The 16,355-nt window shown below is 43.8% G+C and overlaps 1 protein-coding gene across 1 annotated transcript in view; it reads left to right on the forward strand.

The window, feature by feature from the left end:
* Positions 1-391: 391 nt before the first annotated feature.
* Positions 392-16,355, forward strand: part of mcm2 (minichromosome maintenance complex component 2) — a 46,005-nt gene continuing 30,041 nt past the window's right edge. Inside the window, exons 1-6 of the mRNA XM_068052146.1 lie at positions 392-579; positions 6,526-6,713; positions 8,126-8,298; positions 11,008-11,096; positions 11,854-12,028; positions 12,515-12,734. Of these exons, the coding sequence (XP_067908247.1) occupies positions 574-579; positions 6,526-6,713; positions 8,126-8,298; positions 11,008-11,096; positions 11,854-12,028; positions 12,515-12,734 (851 nt within the window). The 5' untranslated portion in view covers positions 392-573. The remainder of the gene's footprint in view (positions 580-6,525; positions 6,714-8,125; positions 8,299-11,007; positions 11,097-11,853; positions 12,029-12,514; positions 12,735-16,355) is intronic.

The following is a 16,355-nucleotide window of genomic DNA, read 5'->3' on the forward strand; positions in this document are numbered from 1 at the left end:
AGGTTGGATATAATAGTAAGTTCTTTTTTAACTTCCTCTGCAATTTGGAGATTATCCCTTACTCGCAAGGTAATTGACAACACAGCTAGCCAATCAGAGGATGAGAAAAAGTCAAGTGGACGTACTCAACAACCAATAACCACCATGTGAGGGCGGGACCTGGGCTATCATCACTCCGATTCCTTCCATTCATTGGAGCTATCGTCTCTTTGGGTATAAAAATTAATTGGCTCCTGTTAGAAATAATTTGTATACATGACTAGCTGCGTATTTTAGGCGACCAAACCGTCTTTCAATCGCAATACGTACGCCACATCTTCGAACGCTCCATACTCGTTAACGCTCGCGCAGCCGCTGATGACGTTATGCTTATTAAATATGCGAGGCTCGTTTGTGACGTCCTAATCATGTTGATTAATATGCAAATTACACCACAGGATTAGTCTGCTAGACATAAGGACGTGATGGCGTAACGCACACCGCTGCTTTTGGCGCGACTTTTGGGTCAGGTGGGCGATTTGGCGCGAAAAGCTGCTGTCCGTTTCTTGCTGAGGAGAAAGACGCGGAGGCAGAATGGCGGTAAGTGAGTGAAGGGGGCACCGGGGGCGGGGAGGTGATCGCGGGCAGACGGCGAACAAAATCTGAGAGAAAAGAGGTTTGGTTTGTGGTGCAATGGAGACCCTGACCACCTCCTGCTCCCCGGTTGGTGATAAGAGCCGGCCCGGTTAAACCTGCGGTCCCACGGCCTGCAACAAAGCACCGAGCCGCCGGGATTGGGCTGGGCCTGAGCCCTGCCAGAAATTGGTAACTTTTTCCCGTGGGGATGGGGAAATACCTGTTAATTGCGCCCTCCTCCTGGTCAAAATGCGTCTTATAGCTATATTCTTCTTTGGCCTCCTTATCTCGAGAGACAATGGGTAAGCGCCTGGAGGTGGTCAGTGGTTTGTGAAGCAGCACCTGGAGTGGCTATAAAGGCCAATTCTAGAGTGACAGGCTCTTCCACAGGTGCTGCAGATAAAATTTGTTTGTCGGGGCTGTTACACAGTTGGCGCTCTCCTTGCACTTCTGTCTTTTTTCCTGCCAACTGCTAAGTCTCTTCCACTCGCCACACTTTAGCCCCGCCTTTATGGCTGCCCGCCAGCTCTGGCGGATGCTGGCAACTGACTCCCACGACTTGTGATCAATGTCACAGGATTTCATGTCGCGTTTGCAGACGTCTTTATAGCGGAGACGTGGACGGCCGGTGGGTCTGATACCAGTGGCGAACTCGCTGTACAATGTGTCCTTGGGGATCCTGCCATCTTCCATGCGGCTCACATGGCCAAGCCATCTCAAGTGCCGCTGGCTCAGTAGTGTGTATAAGCTGGGGATGTTGGCTGCCTTGAGGACTTCAGTGTTGGAGATACGGTCCTGCCACCTGATGCCAAGGATTCTCCAGAGGCAGCGAAGATGGAATGAATTGAGACATCGCTCTTGGTTGACATACGTTGTCCAGGCCTCGCTGCCGTAGAGCAAGGTACTGAGGACACAGGCTTGATACATTCGGACTGTTGTTTTCCGTGTCAGTGCGCCATTTTCGCACGCTCTCTTGGCCAGTCTGGACATAGCAGCGGAAGCCTTTCCCATGCGCTTGTTGATTTCTGCATCGCCATACAAGTTACTGGTGATAGTTGAGCCACCTCCAGAGCGTGGTTGCTGATATTGATGCATGGAGCATTTCTGACATCCTGTCCCATGATGTCCCAAAAAAATTGGCTTAGCTGTAGGAGACAGAGTGATGACAGACAGCTGTTTTAGTGACTGGAAGCCAGCGTCCAGTGGCGTACCACAGGGATCTGTGCTGGGTCACCTATTGTTTGTCATTTATATAAATGACATAGATGACAATGTGGGGGGTAGGATCAGTAAGTTCGCGGATGACACAAAGATTGGCCGAGTGTTTAACAGTGAGGTGGAGTGTCTTAGGTTACAGGAAGATATAGACAGGATGGTTAAATGGGCAGAAAAGTGGCAGATGGAATTTAACGCTGAAAAGTGTGAGGTGATGCACTTTGGAAGGAGTAATGTGACACGGAAGTATTCAATGAATGGCCTGACACTGGGAAGTTCCGAGGAATAAAGGGACCTTGGCGTGTTTGTCCATAGATCTCTGAAGGCAGAAGGGCGGGTTAATAGGGTGGTGAAAAAGGCATATGGGACACTTGCCTTTATCAAGCGAGACATAGATTACAAAAGCAGGGAGGTCATGTCGGAGTTGTACAGAACTTTGGTAAGGCCACAGCTGGAGTACTGTGTGCAATTCTGGTCGCCACATTATAGGAAGGATGTGATTGCATTGGAGGGGGTGCAGAGGCGATTCACCAGGATGTTGCCTGGGATGGAACATTTAAGCTATGAAGAGAGGTTTGATAGGCTTGGGTTGTTTTTGCTGGAGCAGAGAAGACTGAGGGGTGACCTGATCGAGGTGTACAAGACTATGAGGGGCATGGACAGGGTGGATAGGGAGCAGCTGTTCCCCTTAGTTGAAGGGTCAGTTACAAGGGGTCACAAGTTTAAGGTGAGGGGCAGGAGGTTTAAGGAGGATTTGAGGAAGAACTTTTTTACCCAGAGGGTGGTGATGATCTGGAATGCCCTGCCTGGGAGGGTGGTAGAGGCGGGTTGCCTCACATCCTTTAAAAAGTACCTGGATGAACACTTGGCAGATCCTAACATTCAAGGCTATGGGCCAAGTGCTGGCAAATGGGATTAGGTAGACAGGTCAGGTGTCTTTAATGCATCGGTGCAGACTCGAAGGGCCTCTTCTGCACTGTATTATTCTGTGATGTTCGTTTTCTTGAGGCTGATGGTTAGGTCAAACTCATTGCAGGCAGTCGCAATCCTGTCGATGAGTCTCTGCAGACACTCTTCTGTGTGGGATGTTGATGCAGCATCGTCAGCAAAGAGGAGTTCCCTGATGAGGACCTTCTGTACTTTGGTCTTCGATCTTAGATGGGCAAGGTTGAACAACCTGCCATCTGATCTTGTGTGGAGGAAAATTCCTTCTGAAGACTTGAACGCATGTGAGAGCAGCAGGGAGAAGAAGATCCCAAACAGTGTAGGTGCGAGAACACAACCCTGTTTCACGCCACTCAAGATAGGAAAGGGGTCTGATGAGGCACCGCTATGCTGAATTGTGCCTTTCATATTGTCATGGAATGAGGTGATGATATTTAGTAGCTTTGGACATCCGATCTTTACTAGTAGTTTGAAGAGACCACGTCTGCTGACGAGGTCAAAGGCTTTGGTCAGATCAATGAAAGCAACGTAGAGGGGCATCTGTTGTTCGCGGCATTTCTCCTGTAGCTGACAAAGGGAGAACAGAATGTCAATGGTGGATCTCTCTGCTCGAAAGCTACACTGTGTCTCAGGGTAGACATGCTCAGCCAGCTTCTGGAGTCTGTTTAAAACGACTCGTTTTAACAGGGACAATATCTACTGACTTTCAAATACAAAATTAAAAAACCTCTTTTAGATACTAAACGAAAGGCAATTCTGTGTCTATATTCGCTTTTTCATGTATTGTCTGAGCTCCCGCGGCGTTGCTCACAGTGAGGCTTGGCCTCCTCCTATTTGTCATCTAGATACTGCCCCTTGATAACATCATCCGAAAACACAGTGTTAGCTTTCATATGTACGCCGACAACACCCAGTTCTACCTCACCTCCACTTCTCTCCATACCTCCACTGTTAAATTATCTGACTGCTTATCTGATGTGCAGTACTAGATGAACAGAAATTTCCTCCAATTAAACATAGGGAAGGCTGAAGCCGTCGCTTGCGGTCCTAGCGCCAAACTCTGTTCCCTAGTTACCGACTTTGCCCCTGTCTCAGCTCATCTACTGTTGAAACCCTCATTCACTCCTGTTGTTACCTGTAGACTTGACTGTTGCATTGCACTCCTGCTGATCTTCCACATTCTACTCTTGGTAAACTTGAGGTCATCTAAAACTCTGCTGCTTGTGTCTTAACTGGCAACAAGTTCCATTCCCCTATCAACACTGTGCTCGCTGACCTACATTGGCTCCTGGTCCAGTAATGTCTTGATTTTAAAATTCGCAACCTTGTTTTCAAATCATGGCCTCACCCCTGCCCATCTCTGTAATCTCCTCTAACCCCATAACCCTCAAATATCTGCGCTCCTCTAATTTTGGCCTCTTGAGCATCCCTGATTTTAACTGCTGCACCATTGGTGGTCCTGCCTTCAGCTGCCTGGGCCCCAAGCTCTGGAATTCCCTCCTAAACCCCTCTGCCTCTCCATATTGCTTTCCTCCTTTAAGACACTGCTTAAAACCCACTTCTTTGACCAAGCTTTTGGTCATCTGACATATTTCCTTATGTGGTTTGGTGACATTTTTTGTTTTATAATGCTCCTATGAAGTGCCTTGGGACCTGTTATTATGTTAAAGGTACTATATAAATAGTAATTGTTGTCCAGTAATAGTTGTGACAGCCAAGTGTGACAAGAACTGTGCTAAACACAAACTCTGAACAATGGATACTTTACTAAATTCAGCTGAAATTTTGCTCTGGTATCTTAAGTCGAGCTAAGTCCCATACACCCATCACCCCTGTGTTCGTTGACCTACATTGGCTCCTGAGCCAGCAATGCCTCAATTTTTAAAATTCTCATTCTCGTGTTTAAATCCCTCCTTAGCTTCACCCCTCTTTCAGTAGTACAATCCTCAGATCTCTGCTCCTTCAATTCTGGCCTCTTGTGTGTCCCTCGCCCCCTTTGCCCCACCATCGGTGGCCGTGTCTTCAGCAGTCTGACCCAAAGCTTTGACATTCCTTCCATAAACCACCTCTCTCCTTTTATATTCCTCAAAATCTGCCTTTTTGAACAAGTTTCTGGTCACCTGTCCAAATATCTTCTTTGTCTTTGTCAATTTCTGTCTCTTGTACTTGTGTAATGCATGGTAGGATGTTTTGCTACATTAAACGTGATGTATAAATGTTATTGTTAGTTGGTTTGTACATTACTTTGTGTGGTGTAGTTCTGTAATGTTAATTGTTATTGCCATGTATTGTATGATGGTTATCTGCTGTTTAGGTGGACCTGTATTTAAGTGCCCTGTACCCTGAAGGTGTATCATATGTTTGCAGATTCATGTTGAAGCATTTTTACTTTGACCAAATAGTTACTCCTTTAATCTGGCTGGTGTATAGGAGTGTTTTTTCCCCCCACTGTTCAGGGGATTGTATTCCATGAACTCGATGGTCTGAATGGTTGCCTTCTCTGCTGTAATGATTTTGTTTTTCCATGAAAATCACTGGTCCTGACTCAAACGGAACAAATGTCCGTCTGACCAGATTTTCTCCAACAATGATCAGTTGTGAAGTGTTTATATTTTGTTCTTTTCCCCTTAACTATTGTCCTGCATCTATCTCCATTCATGGCTTTTGCCTTATTTCCAGGATTATTAATGGCATTTGTAATTTGAAAGGGATTTTTTAAAATTTTGTTCTGTCCCTGCAAACTGCTGAAATTGAGGATATGTAAGAATGGAAAGAAAGAACTTTCATTTCTGCCACACCTCTCTCAACCTTAGGAGGTCCCAAAGTGCTTTACAGCCACAGTAGTGCTTTTGATGTATGGTAATATTGGAATGTAGGGTAACGGTGCAGCACATTTTCAAGGTCATTCAAACAGCAATGTGACAATGACCTGATAATCTCTCTTTAGTGAATGTTGGTTAAGGGATAAAAAAAAAAGCCAGGACACCAGAAACAACTCCCCTGCTCTTTAAAGCATTGCCATGGGATCTTTTACATGCAGCTGAGAGAGCAGACGAAACATCTGTTTAACGTCTCATCCGAAAGACTGCATCTCCAATAGTGTAGCGCTCCCTTACTATTGCACAGGGAGGATCAGACTAGATTTTGTGCTCCAGTCTCGAGTGGAACTTGAACTCGTACATTCTGGCTCAGAGGAGAGAGTGCTACCAGTTATAGTTCAGTTGTACAGTTATTAGCACCTGTAACTGTAAAGGGTTCAACCTATACAATTCTGACTGCATCTGAGGTCAGCCTTTCCATGAGTCTTGCAAACTGCCACTGTTACGTGTGCCAAAAATTTGGTGAAAATTGCACAGCTGCCTTTGGCTTAGTGCTAGCTTATGGCAAACAGACATCTACTTGCAATAAATAATTTGATTTATGATGCACCTAACCTAGTCAGTCTTTTTCCCCCCACCCCCCATTGTGGCCTGAGAACTTCATATGATTAAAAGCAAAATACTGCAGATGCTGGAAATCTGGAATAAAAACCAAGTGCTGGAAATACTCAGGGGGTCTGGCAGCATCTGTGGGGAAAAAAAGAAAGTTAACACTTCAGGTCACTGTTTTAATTTTAACACGATTATTCCACTTCTGTACTGTAATGATGACTTAAGATATTTTGCCCAGCCTAGTGGACAAATTAGTTATAACTTGAAGCACTTTTATTTATGTGATTCTCATATATTTTGCCTCCCTCACCCCACTTAGGATTCTTCTGAGTCATTCACCATGGCGACTAGCCCCAACCGAACCCCTCGGCGTGGAGATGCCTTAACTTCCAGCCCAGGAAGAGATCTCCCTCCGTTTGAAGATGAATCGGAAGGATTGCTGGGTACTGATGTGCTGGCGGAGGAGGAGGAAGATGGAGAGGATCTGATGGGAGATGACTTGGAACGGTCAGTAATGATGGCAACATGACAGATACTACAATTCTAACTGGTGTTTCCTCTCTGTTTGGGAAAGGGGGATTGTCTGTAAATTCAAGTGTGTCTATCTGAAGAGTTTGCAGGAATTGAACCATGATTCCTAGCTTCCAGCTGGCATCACCACTTGCAGCCTAGTCTGATTCTTCATTTTGAAATGTGATTTTTTTTTTTTACCCATGGCGATCAGCTGCTCTCAGGAGGAAAAAAGGATAAATTCATCTTCGTGTTTCAGTAGTTCAATATAATAATTGTGAAATTTTTCAATTTGTTGTCTCCTCATGCATCTGCAGCAGTGATTGAGCTCCATATGTTGGTGATAGCTATGAGATTTCTACCACTCCATAATGCACAATGAAGGTTTTTTAAAAGCCATTGGATGTATTTAACCAAATAGAAATTGGGTGAATTGAATGAATGAAACCCTCATTCATGCCTTCTTTACCTCTAGATTTGACTCTTCCTGCACACTCCTGGCTGCTCTCCTACGTTCTACTTTCCGTAAACTTGAGGTTATCCCAAACTCTGCTGTCCGTGTCTTAACTCGCACCAAGTCCCATTTTCCTGTCACCCCTGTGCTCACTGACTTACATTGGTTCCAGATCAAGCAATGTCGTGATTTTAAAATTCTTGTCCTTGTTTTCAAATCCGTCCATGTCCTCGCCCCTCCATATCTCTGTAATCTCCTCCAGCCTCCACAACCGTCCAAAATAGCTGCGCTGCTCTAATTCTGGCCTCTTGTGCATCTCTGATTTTAATTGCTCTATCATTGGTGGCCTATGTCCTAAGCTCTGGAATACCCTCCCTAACTTTCTCCACCTTGCTTTCTTCCTTTAAGACACTCCTTTAAACCTATCTTTGACCAAGCTTTTGGTCATCTGACATATCTCCTCTTGTGTTTTGGTGTCATACTTAGTTTTATAATGCTTCTGTGAAGCGCCTTGGAATATTTTATTGCATTATAAGTTGATGTTGAATTTTGTATTTATCAGGGTGTTAAGAGGATTGGAATATGTGCCCAAAATGGGGTTGTGGCAAAATGAAAAGTCACCCATTACTGCAGCAGTGTGGATTTCTCCATTTCCCACATACTCTACTGGATAATATCAGCAGAGATAAGTTTTGCACTGTGGTCTTGCATCCAATCTTCTAACATTACCCATTCTCATTTCATGTGCAGTCAACATACTGCAGAGAATTTTTATCCGAACTCTCTAGCCTGTCTTTGAACCCATATTCCAGCAAGTGCCCTTTCTAACTCGCTGTGTTTTCTTTCTCCTCTGTTGCTGCCCCAACAATCCCTCAAGAATAGCCTTCGCCTGTTTTATGTGTTTTGTTTCCCTATATTAATTATAAAATAATGTCTTGCATATTCCCATGTTCAGCGACTACCGTGCCATTCCGGAACTGGATGTCTACGAACGGGAAGGACTAGATGATGATGAGGAGCTGGAGGAGATGACTGCTAGCCAACGAGCAGAAGCTGAAAGAGAAATGCGCAGGAGGGACCATGCAGAGGGTTTGCGCCAAGGCCGTATGAGGATAGATCTCCTGTACGGTGAGTGCCAGTCATTTGTGTTGTGCCTTAAATAACCTGAAGGAAGATTAGCCGTAACCAGTTAATTTTTCTTTTTCAACTTTTTACATTTTCATTCCCTTAATCTTGTGCTTTGAAACAAAGTGGACAGGGAATGTGTTTTGACAGTGCTGCTCTTGCCTGCAAGAATGTGCATAAAAGCTAGCTTGCAGTCTGATGTAGTGTATCAGCCTTGTGGTATGGAAGGCAGCCCTTTGGTGTGGACAAGGCCAAGGAAAAGTGCAACGTTCATGTCGAATTCAGTAGAAATCCCATATTTCTACTGGTGATGGTTCAGTCACTGCAGCCCAGTGGATCTGCTCCTGTTCAAGCAAGTGCTACTCTTTGGGTGAGGGCTTAGCTAGTACCAGACTCTGATCGCTGTTCCAAGCTGCAGCGTCCTTGTCTGCAAAAGACTCTGTGTTACCCAATGACAGACTGAGAAGTGCTGGCTTTCTGTTCTGTCCAAATACTGTGCCTGCCAGCAGTAAAGAATGTCCCAAGTTACTTGTACTGTCCTTTTATAACATTTTACCTATGTATCGCAGTCAGCCTCACAGCTCCAGCAACCCGGGTTCAATTCTGGGCACTGCCTGTGTGGAGTTTGCAAGTTCTCCCTGTGTCTGCGTGGGTTTCCTCCGGGTGCTCCGGTTTCCTCCCACATGCCAAAGACTTGCAGGTTGATAGGTAAATTGGCCATTAGCAATTGCCCCTAGTATAGGTAGGTGGTAGGGAAATATAGGGACAGGTGGGGAGGTGGTAGGAATATTAAATTAGTGTAGGATTAGTATAAATGGGTGGTTGATGGTCGGCACAGACTCGGTGGGCCGAAGGGCCTGTTTCAGTGCTGTATCTCTAAACTAAACTAAACCTCTTGGTGACTTGGCTTTAGGACTTTGCAATTTGAGGCAGCAAGCAAATGGAAGTTTTCTGACTTAATGAAGTTCCTGGTGCCATGAATAAGGGTAATGGGTTATGAAAGTGAGGAATTACATTTTTATAATGCCTTTCAGAACGTCAGAATGGTCCCAAAGCACTTCGCAGCCAATGAAATATTTTTGAAGGATAGTCACTGTTGTAATGCAGGGAAACGTGGCAGCTAATTGGCACACAGCAAGCTCCCACCAACAGCAATATTATGAGGCCAGATAATATTTGTTTTTTGGTTGATAAATATTGTAAAAGACATAGGGAAAACTCCCCTGCTCATCTTTGAATAGTGCCATGGGAACCTTTAACGTCCTGAGAGGGCAGACAGGGTCTCTGATTAACATCTCATCTGAAAAACAGCACCTCTGACAGTGCAGCACTTCCGAAGTACTCCACTGGACTGTCGGCCTAGACTATGTACTCAAGTCTTTTGAGTGGGTTTTGAAGCTATGATCTTCTGACTGGCCAGAGGGTTACCCTCTGAACCGTGGCTGAGAGTCCCCAAGAAGGAGAGCTGCACAAAGTACACTTCTTGGTTGCCACTAGCTAGTGGTTTTAATGCCTAAAATTGGTAACCAAAGGTGATTGACAAGTCCAGGTGTAATTCTTTAGAATCATGAAGCAGCTCAGTAGGGTTTGCTTCCCAGATTTATTTACTGACCTGTCTTGAATTAGCTGATGCTAACTGACGTGATGGGAGGGCTACTTCAAATGTTCTGTGTCACTAAATTTATCGACTGGTTGCTGCTTGTAGTCCATTGCCACATACTAGAGAGTGAACATGTGTGGACATTGGATGGTGCCAGATTGGGCTAGGCTGAGGTTAATAGCCAACTGATGGTCACTGTCTAAGTTCACAGTGGAAAAAGTGGCGATTTTGATATGGTACCTTAGACAGCTTGTATATCTGGAATTGTAGAGCAGTGTTTTTATTTCCTGGGATCTGGGTGTCGATGGCAGGCCAGCATTTGTTGCCCATCGCTAATTGCCTTTGAACTGAGTGGCTTGCTAGGCCATTTCAGAGGGCAGTTCAGAGTCAACCATATTGCTATGGGTCTGCAGTCGCGTGTAGGCCAGATCAGGGAAGGACAGCAGATTTCTTACCCTAAAAGATATTCGTGAACCAGTTGGGTTTTATGACAATCGGTGATAATTTCATGACACCATTTTTGAGACTAGCTTTCAATTCCAGATTTTTATTAATTAATTAAATTTAAATTCCAGCAGGTGCTCTGTAAGTGTGAGTCACAGCCTTTCAGGCAAGATGAGGTAGGGATGAATGTTCCAAGATAAAAAGACTTTTTGTTGTACTTGTCAGAATCACAATTTACAACTTTTATAATCGAGCACTGAAACATGATGTCTTCTGTATAGTTACAGCTTTTCTGCTGAGAATCCTTTGCCACTTCAGTACCCGTGCTGCTGCTGTTCAGATTGTAGGACTCTGATGTCTCTAACTTCAAAAGCAGTTTTGGATTTTAAAAAAAACTAATTCAGTGTTTCATCCTTGGAAGCAATGAAATGTCATGCTCAGTCAGGAAGCATAGGTAGAATTGTATTTTTTCCCCTTTTTGTGTATTAGTTGGATATTGCAGTGTTTTTGCTATGAGGATGTCATTACGTAGAGGGTTTTTATAGTATGCCATCAAATTTGCAGGAAATGTAATTTTAAGCAGAGAAACATGACAAAATATGTGTGTGAGAAAGAGGGCTATTCGGTAGGTGAAACATATTAAAGAGATGTTTCTTTTCTTGTTTCAGAGAGTGATGATGAGGATGAAGAGCGGCCAGCAAGAAAGCGCCGTCTGGCAGAGCGAGCAGCAGACGGGGCAGCAGAAGATGATGAGGAGGTGAGTCTGATCCTTTTCTAACGTAGAAAAGTGAGAGACAGGAAAAGGCCTACACATCCATCCAGCCTGTCCCACTCAGTTGTAATCATAGAATGTTTATGGCACAGAAAGAGGCCACTTGGCCCATCGTGTCTCTGCCTGCCGAAAAACAAGCCACCCGACTTAATTCCACCTTCCAGCATTTGGTCTATAGCCCTGCAGGTTACGGCACTTGAGATGCATATCCAGACACCTTTTAAATGAGTTGAGGGTTGATGTCTTGTGCATCATGCTACATACACTTGCCCACCCACTTTGTGACTTCCTCGGACAGACACAAACAGATTTAATATAAAAAATAATATAGGCCAACTCAGAATTTGGATCATTTATATTGATCCTGTGAAACCTGCTAAAAACAGATAGGACGGATTGACTAAAAATGAGTTGTGCAATAATCCAATGACACATGTATCCGATCACTGTTTGACGCAGGAACTCTTAACAGAGCCCAAATTGACTTGCAGCAGCAGGGCAGAGACAAATCTAGAAGTCTTGTGCTAGGTTTATTGCTGCTCAGATAGCTCAGAATGATTTGATTTTGTCCAATCTCAGCCATCCTCAGTTATATATTATATGGTGCATACTGTAGGAACGAAAATTGGCTGTTCTTTGGACTTAACAGTAAAACAGTTGATGTGGAGCTGATGGTAGCTTCTAACTTAGCTGTGGGAGTTTTCTTATTGTTTGTCTTATTCACTTCTTCCCTCTCATGCAGATGATTGAAAGTATTGAGAACCTGGAGGACATGAAAGGTCACTCAGTCAGGGAGTGGGTCTCCATGGCAGCACCCAGACTGGAGATCTACCACCGTTTCAAGAATTTCCTGAGGACCCATGTCGATGAGCATGGGCACAATGTTTTCAAGGAGAAGATTAGTGATATGTGCAAAGGTTAGTCTGGTAAAGGCATCGGTATTAAGGGAATATCAGGCATCAGCCTTTACACAAATCTTGATGGCCAGGCCAAATCAGGAGTGATGAGACCTGGAAACAGCTTGACAGTACTCCTGAAAACCAAGTTGGCAAAAACTTTGCAACAAATTGAAATTACATGCACAATTTCTATTATGTAATTATCCCTCCACTCTGCATTTTGCTGGATAAACAATCTTGCTTTTAGCACAGACTTTGCTCTCGCTTCAGTCTGAGTTCTGCTTGCCGTAGTTTGTAGAGATTCTGTTTAAATAATTCTTTGCAGTAAAATTGACTTTGACTGACCAGCCCCACCCCCAGCGATTACTGGCACCACGGTGTCAGCCATTCACTTGGAATATAGAGTAAGACTTCTAATAATCTCCTGAAATAGCAATTCCAATGCATGAGACAGCCTTTCAGCTAATACTGCCGATCGTCATGGAGTGGTTGTTGTGCTTGCAGAGAACAGAGAGAGTCTAGTGGTTAATTATGAAGACTTGGCTGCCCGAGAGCATGTGTTGGCTTACTTTCTGCCTGAGGCCCCAGCAGAAATGTTGAAGATATTCGACGAAGCGGCCAAAGAAGTGGTCCTCTCCATGTACCCGAAGTATGACCGTATTGCCAAGGAGATCCATGTCAGGATATCCAGCCTGCCTCTGGTTGAGGAGCTCCGATCGCTCAGGTAGGGTGCTTTCCAGTTGTTCTTTTAGGCGACAGGTTTAGTTAGAGGATTTGGATCGGCGTAGGCTTGGAGGGCCGAAGGGCCTGTTCCTGTGCTGTAATTTTCTTTGTTTTTTGTTCTAAAGGTGTACTATTGTCTTTAAAGGACTTGTTTGTTTAATTAACCGTGTTTTGAATTTATATGTTTTAATTATATGCTGTTTATAAATACCATATTGATGTACTAAATACCTAACTGGACAGCTTCTTCATAGAGCAGACTCAATAGGTCAATTAGCCTCCCCCTGTGTTGTATGATTCCAAAAACAAAGAAATGTCAATGCTGTTGTCAATATCAAGCTCTTCTAGGCCAAGTATAACATTGGCACATGTCAGAGTTAACCCCAACTTAGCAGAGCAATTATAATTTTTTTTTTGTTGCTTCTGGACTTTTATTTTTAGTCTTAAATTTTTCTATTCACTTAGTTAGTATTGGAGGGGGAGGGAGAAGAGGAGGAGCAGTTTTTATAGACATTCTTAAAATAATTTTGGCTTTTCATATTTGAAAATTTAGTTTAAACTTTTGTTTGAAAATGTCAATTATTTAACTTCTCAAGAAATGTTCAGTAAATAGTTTAAATGACAGCTAAGAGACTGCTTCAGTTGGCGTTCTTTTACAAGGTTTGTGGGCTATTTACCATCACTTTTGTCCAAGATTCTTCTTTTGGTCTCATCTCTCTTTTGATCACTGGTTTCAGTTGTAGCCTTCATAAGAACATTAGTTCTAATTTCAGTTGACAGAAAACATTAATTTTAGTTGGATGACTTCTCACTTCATATTTAGTTAATTGCAACATCATTCTGCACCACTTTGATGTATCTCTTTTCCCTCACCATTTTTTCTCGCTTGCTGTCAGCTATTCTGTGAGCTGAGCCCAGCGGGTTCAACAGGCTAGTCAATTGGAACGGGCGTCACAGTTGAGCCCTGTGATACCCTCACCCAACCAGCATGCCCCTCCACTGAGCCTAATGTTTTGTAATAATGCCTGTTCTTACTTCGGTTGTGGGTAAAATGTTGGAAAAGGTTATAAGGGATAGGATTTATAATCATCTTGAAAAGAATAAGTTCATTTGCGATAGTCAGCATGGTTTTGTGAAAGGTAGGTCGTGCCTCACAAACCTTATTGAGTTTTTCGAGAAGGTGACCAAACAGGTGGATGAGGGTAAAGCCGTGGATGTGGTGTATATGGATTTCAGTAAGGCGTTTGATAAGGTTCCCCACGGTAGGCTATTGCAGAAAATACGGAAGTATGGGGTTGAAGGTGATTTAGAGCTTTGGATCAGAAATTGGCTAGCTGAAAGAAGACAGAGGGTGGTGGTTGATGGCAAATGTTCATCCTGGAGTTTAGTTACTAGTGGTGTACCGCAAGGTTCTGTTTTGGGGCCACTGCTGTTTGTCATTTTTATAAATGACCTGGATGAGGGTGTAGAAGGGTGGGTTAGTAAATTTGCAGATGACACGAAGGTCGGTGGAGTTGTGGATAGTGTCGAAGGGTGTTGTAGGGTACAGAGGGACATAGATAGGCTGCAGAGCTGGGCTGAGAGATGGCAAATGGAGTTTAATGCGGAGAAGTGTGAGGTGATTCACTTTGGAAGGAGTAACAGCAATGCAGAGTACTGGGCTAATGGGAAGATTCTTGTTAGTGTAGTTGAGCAGAGAGATCTTGGTGTCCAGGTACATAAATCCCTGAAAGTTGCTACCCAGGTTAATAGGGCTGTTAAGAAGGCATATGGTGTGTTAGCTTTTATTAGTAGGGGGATTGAGTTTCGGAGCCACGAGGTCATGATGCAGCTGTACAAAACTCTGGTGAGGCCGCACCTTGAGTATTGCGTGCAGTTCTGGTCACCGCATTATAGGAAGGATGTGGAAGCTTTGGAAAGGGTGCAGAGGAGATTTACTAGGATGTTGCCTGGTATGGAAGGAAGGTCTTACGAGGAAAGGCTGAGGGACTTGGGGTTGTTTTCGTTAGAGAGAAGGAGGAGGAGAGGTGACTTAATAGAGACATACAAGATAATCAGAGGGTTAGATAGGGTGGATAGTGAGAGTCTTTTTCCTCGGATGATGATGGCAAACACGAGGGGACATAGCTTTAAGTTGAGGGGTGAAAGATATAGGACAGATGTCAGAGGTAGTTTCTTTACGCAGAGAGTAGTAGGGGCGTGGAACGCCCTGCCTGCAACAGTAGTAGACTCGCCAACTTTAAGGGCATTTAAGTGGTCATTGGATAGACATATGGATGAAAATGGAATAGTGTAGGTCAGATGGTCGGCGCAACATCGAGGGCCGAAGGGCCTGTACTGCGCTGTAATGTTCTAATGTTTTTTTCCTTAATCCGACCAATGACTCCTGAGACTAATTTTAGCTCCTACTGCTGCCTCACAAAGAGCATTTCACTTGGCGCAAACTTCAATACTGAATCTTTTTATCACAGTGCAACCTCTTCCCAGGTTGTCAAGTTCAAGTATTTTTGAATTCAAGGCCTTCAGAGTTCTTGCATGTGACTAAAAATGGTATGTTAAAATCTGTCTTTCACATGATATGATAACCCAAACTCATCAGTCATGGAATGATGCAGCACAGAGGGCTCCATTCGGTCCATTGTACCTGTGCTGGCTCTAAAAAGATCTATCTAATTACTTGCACTACACTGCTCCTTCCCCATAGCCCTGCCAATTTTTCTTTTTAAGAATATAAGAAATAGGAGCAGGGGTAGGCCAAATGGCCCCTCTAACTTTCTGTACCATTTAAGATCTTGGCTGATGCTTGCTCTCACTCCAGTTTCCCACCCAATTCCATTTTCTTAGAGTCCAAAAATCTAATGACTCAGCCTTGAAAATAATGACTGAGTGTCCACAGCCCTCTGGCAGTGATTCCAAAGATTTACAAGTGTCTGGAGACATTTCTCCTCATAGCCATCTAAAATGGCCATCCCTTTACCCTGAGACTATGGCCCCTAATTCCAGAGGAAACCACCTCACAGCATCTACCCTGCCAAGCCCTCTCAGAATCTTAGGTTTCAGTGAGATCATCTCTCATTCTTTAAGCTTCTGAGAGCATAGGCCCGTTTGACTCAATCTTTCCTTATAGGAAAACCCTCTCATTCCTGGGAATCAATATAAGATCAAATATTTATTTGATTCCCTATTAAAAGTTACTATTGAATCTGCTTCCACCACCCTTTTTCAGGCAGCACACTCCAGATCATAACTCAGTGCATTCAAAATGTCTCATCTTCCTTCTGGTTCTTTTGTCAATTATCTTAAATCTGTGACTTTCTTGCCAGAGGAAACAGTATCTCCTGGTCTACAACAACCCTTCATAATTCTGAGTGGCTGTATTTATATCTCCCCTTAACCTTCTCTGCTCTGAAGGGAACAATCCCAGATTATATAGTCCCTCCTAAAGCATGGTGTCCAGAATTGGACACCATAATCCAGTTGAGGGCTAATTAGTGATTTATAAAAGTGTGGCATAATTTCCTTGCTTTTGTACTTTGCCTCTATTTAAAAAGCCCAGGATCCTATATGCTTTGTTAACAGCCTTATCAACTTGTCCTAATACCTTCAAAGCCCCTCTTTGTTT

Source organism: Heterodontus francisci, chromosome 19 (assembly GCF_036365525.1).
Source record: "Heterodontus francisci isolate sHetFra1 chromosome 19, sHetFra1.hap1, whole genome shotgun sequence".
Lineage (NCBI taxonomy): Eukaryota > Metazoa > Chordata > Chondrichthyes > Heterodontiformes > Heterodontidae > Heterodontus > Heterodontus francisci.